This window comes from Odocoileus virginianus, chromosome 7, assembly GCF_023699985.2.
Source record: "Odocoileus virginianus isolate 20LAN1187 ecotype Illinois chromosome 7, Ovbor_1.2, whole genome shotgun sequence".
Taxonomy (NCBI): Eukaryota; Metazoa; Chordata; class Mammalia; order Artiodactyla; family Cervidae; genus Odocoileus; species Odocoileus virginianus.
In genome coordinates, this window is record NC_069680.1 from 61410835 (window position 1) to 61423678 (window position 12844).

The window sequence follows — 12844 nt, forward strand, 5'->3', positions numbered from 1 at the left end:
CTGAGGCTCACTGCCCTGGACCCAACCAGCCACAGCAGGCCCTGGTTGTTCGCCTGTGGGTGTGCAGCTGTCCCCTCAAGGTTCACTATTTGCTTGTTTGTTATTATGTGATTTTTGGCTGCATAGAGTGGCATGCAGGGTCTTGGTTCCCTGACCAGGGGTTGAACCCACACCCCCTGCAGTGAAAACATGGAGTCTTAACAGCTGGACCACCAGGGAAGACCAAGGCTTATTGTTGAATGACTATCTGGAATGGTGCTTTGGTAGGCACTGGGCCCAGTCGACCTGACAGTCCAAGCCCTGCCCTCAGCAGGCCCAGTGCAGCCAGAGAACCCACATGCTGCAGCACTCAGCATGGGTGTGAAGCCATGGACTGTGGTCAGATGGGCTGGAGCTCATCTGACACATCACAGCTTTCTGGCAGCTGGAACCTCAGGCCAGAGTCCCATGCTCTCAGGACCTCCTCCTGGGGACATATCCAGGAGGTTTAAGAGGTGACACCAGGAAAAGCCTACCCCCGAAAGGATCCCCCTAGAGTGACAGGGGAGCCCTTTGTGTAGACCCTTCAGATGTAATGCGGTGCTTCCCAAATGACCTTCCACAGACTGCTAGGTCCAGGGCTATCAAGATGTTACATGAAAAGAGCCTGTCTGCAGCTCAGAAAGCCTGGGAGAGCAAAGGTTGACGGATCTCTTTATCACTTTGCTACTTCTGGGAGCCTTTACCACATCAAAGCAGGTTGTGCATCTCCAACGGAGGGATGGGGAGGGTATATGTTTCCCCATGTTTGACATGAATTAATACTTATATTAATTCTTGTGGCACATAGCCAAAACTTTCATAAATTACAGTTATCATTATTATATTTTTCATATAACCTGTTACAGAGGCAGCATTGTCTGGTGGGCAAGAGCATTTTTTGGAGCTAAAGTACCTGAACTTGAATCCTGGCTTTCCATTCACTCCTTGCGGTGGGACCTTGTAAAGGCCACTTACCTCATGGCCCTCAGTTTCCTCACCTATAGAATGGAGCTGTCTCCCGGGGTAGTTGTGAGGGTGAAATGAGTTAAGGCATAAGAAGTGCACGTAGCGGCGCCAGGCACAGAGCCAGTGCTGGAGAAGGGCCCCTGCTGCATGGGGCTTCACACGCTCTGGTATAGCCCAGGTCCTCAGAATCCACTTCAGGAGATACACCTTTAATGGCATCTTTCTCTGACTTTGTAACAGTCTGTTCCCTGCCCTCCCCCCAACCCCCACCAGGGGAATCTAGACAGAGCTCCTGTGGAGGGGTGGGGTTGAGGGGTAAGGTATGAAAGGAAGGAGTCAGGCCTGCTCTCTACACAGCCTCAGCCTCTGTGTTGAGACCATTTCTCTGCAGTAGACGTTTCCTCTGCAACATTCTCACCTTCCTTCAGCCAAGCCTGGGGGTGTTCCGGATTGCCGCATACCTGGGCTCAGGAGAGGCCAGAGCAACAGCTGTATGCGGGTAGCACTGCCCTGGGAGGGTGAGGTGGCAGATGCCCCTCCTGTGTCCTGGCAGCGAAACCAGGAGTCAGGGGTGCACCATGCCCCCCCACCCAGGGCACTCCCTCCAGGGCAGAGTCCTGCATGTCAGGAACCAGCCTCTCTCCATAGGAGAAGGTGCTCAGATGGGGGTAGAGTCTGCAGCCAGGAGGCTTCAGTCTCTAGCTTATGAATGGCCAATGCTTGAGAGGTGCCAAGGCTATTAGAGACCTTCATCAGACATGCAAATGCCAGGGTTGGTATCTCCCTAGGTGCTGGGTACAGGGCTGTCCTACTTTCCCTCCATCAGCCGTGGGACCCGCAGCCTGGGCCAGAAGCTGGACAGACAGGCTGGTGTGATAGGCTCTGCAGAGCAGAGTGAAGCTTTCCCCAGGCGAGGGGCAACTCAGCAAGTGGTGGTGGTGAAGTTAGGATCCAGCTGTTCATATGTTCATTTATTCAATGAATTAACTAACCAGTTGGTATCTGTGCAGGCTAAGTCGCACAAATTAGTCGTGTCTAACTCTTTGTGATCCTGTAAACTGTAGTCTGCCAGGCTCCTCTGTCCAAGGGTTTCTCCAGGCAAGAATGCTGGAGTGGGTTGCCATGCCCTCCTCCAGAGGATCTTCCCTACCCAGGGATCGAACCTGCGACTCTTATGTCTCCTGCATTGGCAGGTGGTTTCTATACCACTAGCACCATGTGGGAAGCCCATTGGTATTTGAATGTGTTCATTATATGCTAGCATCTCTTCCTAGAGAGTCTTATACCTCCACAGCCCTGCCAGGGCTGTGTCTTTTGCCTGAAGCACGTTCCTTTTTGTTTTCTCTCTCTGGCAAGCTATTCACTCCTCATTCTTGCGTGTGTGCTTAGTCACTCAGTCGTGTCCAACTCTTTGCGACCCCATGGACTACAGCCCACCAGGCTCCTCTGTCCTTGGGGCATCTCCAGGCAAGAATACTGGAGTGGGTTGCCATTCCTTCCTTCAGGGGATTTTCCCAACCCAGTGGTCGAACCCAGGTCTCCTGCACCGCAGGCAGATACTTTACTATCTGAGCCACCAGGGAAGCCCAAGAATCCTGGAGTGGGCAGCCTAGCCCTTCTCCAGGGGTTCCTCCTGACCCAGGAATTGAGCTGGGGTCTCCTGCATTGCAGGCAGATTCTTTACCAGCTGAGCTACCAGGGAAGCCCCACTCCTCATGACCCATCCTAAGTGTCGCCGTTTGTGCAGCTCTTTCCTTCTGGTGGACATCTATACTTTGGGGTACATTGATGCCTCCAGGAAACCCTGTATCTGTATAGCAGTGCCTGCCCATATGTCCTTGATCTCTTACCACAGATTGTGTGCTCCTCAAAATCAGGGGCCCCTGAATCCCATCGTGGGTATTCCAATCCTGGGCCCTTCTCCCCAGGTGCTGTAGGGAGAATGAATGGGGTGGGAGACGGAGCCATGGGAGGTAGGAGCTGCCGGTTGCAGTGCTGGATGGGGTATGGTTCAGAGGACCGTGGTGGCCACCACAGTTGTCTTGGTAATCCCTAAAAATACCCACTTTCAGGATTTATGGTGCTTTCATTCACAGAATAATTCATCCTTGATGTTCTTTACTCGGGTCCTAGTGAAAACAACATCCCAGGATTTTGTGTTATTCATTTTAAGATGGGACAGACTGAGACCAGAGGAATGCAGCAGACTTCTGAGGTCACACAGCGACTTGATGTGTTCAAGATAGAGACCAGATCTCTTGTCCTCCTGCTGCTTGCTCCTCTATCAGTTCTTCCCTGGGTGATTCATCTGAATGAAGGGAGATGGGGAGCAGAAGAGGGAGTGAGAGTATCAGCAAGGTTGGGCCTCTCCAGTGGACACTGAGGTGTTTGCCTGGGGCCTCAGTGTATATCCCAGGAATGATAGGGGCAGCTAAGGTCCCTGTACTCGACCCCTACTTCCTAGACTGACCTGGGGTCCCCAGGGGGAGGGAAGCTGTGGGTGTCAGGACAGCTACAAGAAGAACAGCACCCTGGGGCCTGACCTACCAAACTCAAGTCCTTTTTCTCTCCCACCCAGGGCACGACAGTGCGAATTATCACTGCCATTGACCAGGATAAAGGACGTCCCCGGGGAATTGGCTACACTATCGTCTCAGGTAAGGCCTGGGGTACCCTAGTGCCCCACCCCTACTCAGGAAGAACCACTCTAGGAGTGTCAGGCTCTGTGGGTGTGTGGGACAGTGGCATGAGGGGACCTGTTCCCAGGGACAACCCAGGCCAAAGGACTCAGGAAGGAACTGCCTAGATGAAGGAGGGAGGAGCAGGGGAGCAGAGGAGTTCGAGACGGGGGCGGGGGGGGGGGGTGCGGTGGCGCTTGGGTGATAGTAGGGACAGGAGTGTGCATCGCTCTCCGAGATCTCAGGCATCTGTGCACTTTGGGGCTCTGAGCCCAGGTTATTGGTGACTGTTGTCTAACCTGTCAGTACACTGGGTTTTTGTTTGTCGTTACTTGGTGAAAAGATGGCAGTTTTTACATCGTTTTAGAACTAATTCAGCTGCAACTTTGGCTGATTTCATGCTCTCTTCACATTTCTGACCATTAGACAGTCACGTTTATCTGGAATGTTGCAGGGAGGCAGGTAAGCCCTCCTTTCCCACCTAGGCTCTTGGTTGAGCAGAGCAGTGACTGAGTGCAGAGAAAGTTCTGGTTGGTGGGACCCCTGACTCCATATCCCTGCCTAGAGACTAACAAAGTAGCAGCTCCTTGGCCGTCGTGGGTCTGGGTGGCTTTGGAGCAAGGGGGCTGGTGAGAGGTGCAGGAAAAACTGCTCACTCATACACAGACTCTGGATCAATCTGTCCCTGTTCTCCCACCCCACCCTGGCCTCCCTGCCCAGCCTGCTGGGTGAGTAAAAGGTGAGCCTGATGCATCTGCGGGGAGGTGAGGGGCTGTTTGAAGGCCAAAAGGATCTCAGGCCACTAGACCAGTGTCCACCCCATTGCCCCTCCCTACCACACTGCCAAGAGAGTAGACTTGGCATTTAGGGGCATTTTCTCCCTAAAGCTCAAGACACCAATGTGTAGTGATCAAGAACATGCATGGAGTCTCTTGAGCATACTATCTAGGGGTGGATCTCCATACCTGTTTCTCATCCATAATATGGGAGCAGTAAGAATGCCTACCTCAGGTGTTTCAAAAATCAGAAGGCTTATTGTATGTAAAGTCTTTAATAGATGTATGTGAGGCATTGATACTTTGTAAGTGTTAACTGTTATTAATGTGCATGTGTGCATGCTTAGTTGCTCAGCCATGTCTGACTCATGGTGATCCCATGGACTCCCACCCTCCAGGCTCTGCTGTCCATGGGATTCTCCAGGCAAGAATGCTGGAGTGGGTAGCCATTCCCTTCTCTTGGGGATCTTCCTGACCCAGGGATCAAACCCAAGTCTCCTGCCTTACAGGCAGATGCTTTACCATCTGAGCCACCAGGGTCATCTAATAACACCTTCAGGGTGCTGAAGGTTAGGTGGTGGGAGGGAGACCAGTCACATCCTTGGGAATGCAGGAAATCAGGGGTATTGTGGGCTCTCTGTGACCTGCAGCTTCTAGCACAACTGTTAACTGTGCTTCTAAGCCCACGGGACCCTAAGACCCAGGGTGAATGTCAGAGCAGCTCATGTGGTGAGCGGCAGCAACAGCAGTGTGGGTTTGGGCCTGTGCTTCCCCCACCCCTCTTCCTCCCCATTCTCATGCCCAGCACAGGGCTCCACAAGAGTAAAGTCCAGTTTGTACTTGTAGAGTGGATGAATGGATGGATGGATAAATGAATTAATGTATGTTACTCTATGGTAATGGGTTTTCAAATTCCATTTTGCCCAAGTATCACCTGGGAGCTCCTACCAAAAACACAGAGTCCTTGGCATCCATGAAGGTTCTCATCCTGTAGGAGTAGGGTGCAGCTCAGGAAAGGTCCTTTCTCCTTGAGCCCCAGAAGCAGCTGGTCCTCAGACCAGGGTATGGGAAAGGAGGTCCTAGCGAGGTCCACGCTGGTGCTGGCCTCCTTCATGAGTTTGTCAAATTGGGAAGCAAAACAAGTGCCTTGCGGTAACAAGGGGCTTGCGCTGGAGATCTGAGTGAACACCAGTGAGCCCCAAGGCTGATGAAGTTGGGAACCTAGTATAAGCTGGCAGCAAGAAGGGGGCACCTGGCTGGTTTGGGGATTGTCTCCTCATCTCATTTTCTCTGGGCTGGCTCTAGACATACTCTCAGACAGGAGTGGGGAGCAGAGAGTCATGGACAGTGAGAAATTCCTCTCTGATACCAGATGGCCATCCTCCAAGGCATTAGTCTATTTGCAGTCTGCGCTCGGTGCCAAGGCACCAGCCCCAGAACCTCAGGCCCTCTATAACAGAAATGGCCCCAGCCACCCCTTTCCCCTGGAGCAGGAGGCTGGAAGGCAGAGCTGCTGAGGCTTTGGTATCTGAGTGGTGCTCTGGAGCTTACAGTCTGGGGACAACTGCCTGCAGCAGCATCACATGAAATGGCAACATCCTATGAAATTTCTAGGGACACGCTTTCTTGGGCCAGGTGCAAAAAACAGGATAGGAAGGGAAACCCAGGATATGAAAGTAGAGGTGGGGATGCATGTGAAGGCGGGTGCAGGAGGCAGAAATTTCTGGAAAACCTCGAGCACTTAGCATAGCTTTATAGGATTCCCAGAACAGATGTGCCTTGAGGGCTTTTAGAAAGGATGACACACGGGTTTTCTCTTACCTGCCAGCTTTGATTGATTGGTAATGGCTGCCTGAAGGGGTCCAGGAAGCCGAACAGGTTCAGTGTGGTCTTCAACTGGTAGAGTCTGCTGTGGGTGTGGAAATGGAGGGGCAGCACTGGGGCAGCTGTCTGCCATCCTTGATGGGGTAGCACTTGGACCACGTTTGCAGGGTGGCCATGACGGTCCTCACTGTAATGGGTATTTGTCACCAGCAACCCCACCTGGATCCTTTTCAGACACTTTGAGGAAAGGGCAGTCCTCTTTCTTCCCTTCCTATCCTGAGCACCTGGTTTCCCTCCCTGCCCTTCTCCCCAGGCGTGGGCTGGCATGGACCCCTGCAACCTCAGCCCAAGTCTAGGCAGGCAGACAGGCAACAGGGCACACTGCCCAGGGGAGTGTGATTTGACCTCTTCTACTTCCCTCAGCTGGTCAGTGTAGACATTACTCCTAAGAACATTGTCTGCTGAGGGTCTAGCCTCTCATGCCTTCCTCCCCAGTGGTGTTAAGGCCTGGGTGGCTTGACCAGTGCCTGTTTGGCTCGAAACGCAAGAAGGGATGCCTTGCCAGTGTCCTTTCACGCTGACTGCCCCACACTGACCCTGAGTGCCTGGTGGGAGCCTGCCCCGGCTCAGGTGCTCTGGAATCATTTTCATTTGAAAGAAAGGACTGAGGGCCTCAGGGGCTCCCAGAGCCAGGTGCAAGTCCTGCAGGCACTGTGGGCTAGCCAGTCTCTGGGCACCTTAGGAGCCTGGGCAGGTGGTCTGTCTCAGACACAGACCTGAGCCCACAGTGACGCATGGCACACGGTTAACCCGCCCAGCTCCCTGAGGCCCCGTACCCTCCAGGCTGTTTATCAGCCCTGCAGCTTGGGGGATTTATGTCCACACACCAGTGCGTTCCCCATTCCTAATGACCCCTCTGTTTTGCCAAGAACAAAGAGGCCTTCAGAGGTAAGTTATGGCTCCTTTGCCATCAATTTGTTCTCAGCCTCTTGTGGCCAAACTACGACCGAAGAATGACAAGGCTGTTTCCCATAGAGGACCTGGCATGGGCCCCATGCTCCCTCAGCCTGTGCCTGCCCTGCCACTCACCAAGGGCATCACTTCCTCCAGGGTCTGACCTCCAGAGCTCTGCGGGCTCCTGTCCCCAGTGGTCAGCCTCACCTGAGGTCTGAGCAGACACCCTCCCCCGCCAGATGGACATAGTCCTGCTTCAAGGGGTGGCTGCACCCCTGCCCAGCAGAGCACTGGACTAGGAGTCCAGAATTGTCAGTTTGAGGCCCAGCAGTGCCACCTACAGCAAGGCATTTGGCCCTCTTAGCCCCATATCCCCATCTGTGGAACAGAGATGGCAACTCCCATGGCAGATAAGACAATGCCAGAGAGACCCCAAAGGACCATAGAATATTAAACATTATTAGTTGTTGAAGAAAGTTCAGGACCAGGGGTTCTTGGGACCCTTACTCATTTCCTCCTTCATTCATTTAAGTATAGAGAAGTAAGTGGTTGAGCGTGCAGGCTTTAGGGCCATATTCAGGGTGGTGACCACTAGCTGAGCTGGTCAGTACGGTTGCCTTGAAATGTATAGAGCTTTTGAAATGCAGCTGGTCTGATTTGAGATGTGCTAAAAACACACAGGGTTTTGAAGACATAGTATGAAAAATAGATTATAGAATATCTCAATAATGCCTTATATAGATGACATGTTGAAATGGTATATTCAATATGCTGGGTTAAAGATAGCATATTATTTAAAGTAATTTTACCTATTTTTTCTTTTAATGTGGCTACTAGAGAATTTCAAATAGCAGGTGTGGGTTGCATTCTGTTTCTGTGGGCAGCTCTATTCCAGAGGTAGACCGCCTTAACTTGCCTTCCGCTACCTGTGTAACCTTCTGGGCGTCAGTTCTCCACTCTGTGAAGTGGAGGTAGTTATAACCCAGGTCTCACAGGGATGCTATGGCGTGTACACACTTAGCGGAGCGCCTAAATGTGTAATCAGTGCTCAACACACAGGGACTTGAATATCCACCTACAGTGGACTGAGGGTCTTCTCTGTCCTTAAAGTCCTGAGAGCTGGTAAGGCCCGAGTTGCCGTCTCAGCTGCAGGAACCTGCGGGCAGTCTGGGGACAGGCTGAATTGAAGCACCCTGGTGAAATGCTGTGGAGACAGGTATGGGCTGTGCTGATCGTTGTTGATGTAGAGCAGTGGTTCCCAGTGGGGTTGACTAGACTGTTCTTTCTACTCTTGTATATATTCAAAAATACCCGTCATAAGAAGTGAGCAAGAATCCGTGGGAGGGGGTACCTCCCAGCCATCACCAGGAGGGGAAGCTTACCAAGGAGAGATCTTCTAAGGCAGCCCTGACAGATGAGCAGCTGGGAAAAGTGCAGGGAGGGTCTGTTGCAGGCAGAGGAGCAGGACGTACCAAGATCCCAGAGCAGAGAGAGTGTACCCGATCGCGGAGCTGCAGTCATGAGCGTGGCTAAGCGCAGCGCGTGAGGGAGGCCCCAGAGGGGAGACGAGGCCAGTGTGCAGGGTGTGGAACACCCTGCCCAGGAGAACACCAGGCCCTGGTCCTCAGGGCAGGGGGGTGCCAGTTCAGCAGCGGGGGGACATGGTCAGGGGTGTGTTGTGCAAAGCTCACAGTGGGTTGGGGGAGGGCAGGTGGGAGCCAGAAGATCAGCAGGGAGGCTGCCCGAGTGTCCCCAAGTGGCGGACATCAGAGGGGGCACAGAGACAGAGCCAAGGACGGTGAGGAGGCCACGGTGACCAGAGGTGATTGGTGGGGCACTTGTTTTAGGCATCAGGAGGAGCCCAGGACTAGACCATGGCCTGAGATGCCTTTAGAGTCCCCTCAGGCAGAGAAATTATTTAATTTCCAACCACTATTTGTTCCAGAGAGGCATCCTGTCTTCCCAGTTAAGTGACCTGGAAGGAGTCACTAAAACTCTTGAAGCATCAGTTCCCCCATCTTTAATCTGAAGCAGATGGTGTCTTTCTCATGGAGTTGTAACAAGTAAATGAGACCATTATATAAAGCAAGTGGCATTTGGCACCCGTCCACCATAGGTCAGCACCCAGCAGGCCTCGCATGTCCCTCCTGCCCACCACTGGTCAGGATGCAGTGGGGACAAGCACATACTATGCTGGCAGGAGCCCAGCTTACTAGCTGTGACCACTCATGTTTGTCAACAAGCAGGCCGCCCGGGTGGTCAGGGGACCAGATTGGAGGTTCCTCTCAGTCAGTCCCAAGGGCTCTAAGGCCAGCATTCTGTCCTGCTCTCATCTTCCCACAAGTTCCCAGACTCTTCATCTCTCCTTAAGCACTCGTCACAGGAAGCCCATCCAGGAGAGGCTGTGAAGCAGTGGTCCTCAGGGTGGGGCCTCGGACCAGCAGCAGCAGCCTTGCCTGTTAGCCATGTGAATTCTCAGGCCACCCCGGAGCTACAGAGTCAGACTCGAGGATGGGGCCTAGGAGACTATTTAAAAGGTCTTCCAGGTGATTCCAACACTGTCTGAATCCTTTCCTCCACTTTAGAAGGATTTTGATTTTCCAGAAGTACTGGACTGGTGAGTTCTGTCATTTGACTTTCTCCTTCCCATAACTGCCGCTAAACAGACCCTTCTCCAGCACCCAAAGGGCACCCCCCCCCCCCCGCCCCACCCCGGGGTATGAGGATTTGGTGAAGGAGCCCAAGCTAGCACTTCCCACTCCAACCTGCATTACAGCCCCCGTCTCAGCCCAGACTCCACTTTCAGGCTGAAGAAGCCTAACCTCTCCCGTCATCCGGATGCTTTCTTGTCTGAGCCCTGCTTCTCTGGGTCTCCTGCAGTCCTGCCATATACCCGATTTGTTAGGTGCCTGCTATGTGTGAGCCACTGGCCATTTAATCCCTCACAATAGTGTATGAAGGAGACAGTATTACTGCACTTTGTTGGCATGTACGGCAAGGCTTGGGGACTTTTTTATATTGACCAAAGGTCACAGCCACAAAGCAGAAGAGTAGGGATTTGAACCCAGGTCTCTTGGGCTCCAGAATATAGCCAGAATTTGCATGACAGCAGCTGTTATCAAAGTGATGTCTCCAGATGTCTCCACCTGGGTATTATTAGAAATGAAAAACTTTGTACCCTACCCTAAACCTGAATCAGAAACTCTAGAGGGTGGGGCCTGCATGATACTGTTCTGATGGCCTGGGGACCACCCTTTGAGAAGCTCTGGTCTTGAACAGCACATGTCATCAACAGGTCAGTATCGCCCCCAAGGGGGCAACAATTTGTTCTGAGAGGTAAAAAAAAATACCTTACTCCTTATATGTATAAAGCACAGATATATATATATATATATATATATATATATATATATATATATATATATGCTATATTTGTGATATTAAAATTTCATGCAGGTTAGGGGAGCAGTTAGAAAAAAATATCTTAAATGGCTAGGGAGGTTGGAGGGGCCTGTGATAATGAAAATAAAGGGTTGAGAAACAATGGCCTCGAATGAAGAATAGGTGTGCAGTATCAAGGTTGAAACCCCTCCGTCCCAGCTTAGAAGGCAGTGGCCTTACCACTGGGTCATGCTGGGGGACCTGCCCAGGTATGTTAGTGAAAGACAGAGTCTTCACTCACCACTTGCTGAATTTTACTTTTAATGTTACCAAGTGAGGCAGTTCCTTGAAAACACATTGAACACTGAAATGAAAGCTGTGTGTGTGTGTGTGTGTGTGTGTGTGTGTGTGTGTGTGTGTGTAAAGAGAGAATAAGCAGTCAAATTTGCACAAACCCACATATGCCAGTACATACACCTCCACATATGCCAATAACTAAATCAGGCCCCCGGCCATGGCCTGGTAGGGGACAGCTATCACAGAAGACCATCATTTGAATCACTTCAAAGCCCTTGTGATTAAGCTGCTTGGCAATTTTCTCCCCCAAGAAGTAAAAACTTAGGAAAAGCAGATCTGCTTTGGAAATCAGAATTGCCCAGCAAACCCCCTGGCTTGGAGTACGTATTGGGTGCTGAAAGCCCCAGGAACCTCAGGGCATCTGGCCAGGCACAGTGGGGAACGGCTGGAGCCAAGAGGGAGCCAGGGAGGAGTCAGAGCTGATGAGAGACGAGAGGCGGGGCCAGCTGGAGGAGGGCATGTAAGGCAAAAGATGTGGGTTCTTGAGCGTGTCTGGGGATGAGAGGGCCATCAGAAGGTTTATCTCATGGAAGTTCTGGACAGTCAGAGCGGGAAGCACTGGAATGAGGATGGTCTCCTAACAAGCTGCTGCACCAAACTAGGGGAGGACTAGGGTTTGCTGTGGAGATGTAAAGGAGGAGATTCATTAAGGCGATATAGTGAGAATGGATGGTCCAGGGAAAGAGGGACACAAAGAAGCGTCTAAGCTCTAAGTCTCGGTATCTAGGGTCCCTGTAGTGGCCTAGGCAAAAGGGGGCATATTCATAAGGAGAGCTGATCTGCTTACACCTGTGACTGCCATGCTAGACCCATGTCAGCACATATACCAGAGCACCTGTATCCCATGTCAAGGCAGAAATCACTAATTGATCTCAGCACACTTTCCCACTGAGCCTGAGTGGGCCTCCGAGCCTCCATCAGCCACTGGTAGTTGCTAGGCCTTCTCTAGAGAGCTGGAATGGATATGCCATCCAAGGTTTCTCCAGTTTGCATCCTGTGGCTCTCTTCTTTCAACAATATTTAAGGGGCAGTTCCTCTGACTTTTAAAAAATTTAATTAAAAAATATTATTCACAGTGCTCTCCCACCAGCGTACCAAACCAACAACAAGAGGTCACACTAACACTGAATTCCTCCTGGTAAACCACGGGAGAGCCCTCACTTCATTCTCCCTGTTCGTTCTGCCTCCTCTCTTCCGGGTTACACTTCTTCACTTCCACTCCCCACACTCTTCCGTGCTCTGTCTTTGTGCCTTTCCTGAGGCCCTGCACGCTCTTTGTCAGCAGCTATACCTTGCCTCTGGCATCCTTCCCATGAATCCAATTGGCCAGTGGGCTTTGAAAAGGTTTCACCACCATGGTCTGAGACTCTCCCTTTCTGCCTCTCCTCTTTCCCACACCCTCCTCATGGGCAGAAGTCTGACCCTTGTTCAGGACACTATAGAGCCTCCTATGGGACCCATGTACTGTGGGAGCTTACCCAGGACCTCCTTCTCAGGTCCAAGCAGCACCTGGGTTCCACCTCCACAGCTGGGCAGGAGTGGCCCTTGCCCAGCTCAAGAAGCAGTTCTCTCCAGGCCTGGGATCTGGCAGACCAGTCATGGCTGAAGGCTACTTCCAAGGGCTCTGGCTCATTCTACTTCATGCCTAGAGGTTGCTTCGGAGAGAAGTTCTAGTCTGTTTTCCCTATGTCAACAGACATTTGTCTTATTAAAAAAATTGACTTCTTTCTAGTTTTTCCTCATCTCTAAGTAACTGCTTTTTATTGCAGAGATACTTGGAGGACTGTGAAATTAGCCAGCGTTTATTTTGCATTCTCTTTCTTTCTTATCTTGGCACACTTCAAGCGCACAGAACTGATTCAGACATCATCTTTGGCTCTGAGTCAG

The 12844-nt window shown here is 51.7% G+C and overlaps 1 protein-coding gene across 1 annotated transcript in view; it reads left to right on the forward strand.

Moving 5' to 3' along the window:
• CDH23 (cadherin related 23) overlaps positions 1-12844 on the forward strand; it is a 428604-nt gene that overhangs the window by 179458 nt on the left and 236302 nt on the right. Inside the window, 1 exon segment of the mRNA XM_070470793.1 lies at positions 3566-3644. Coding sequence (XP_070326894.1) covers positions 3566-3644 — 79 coding nt within the window.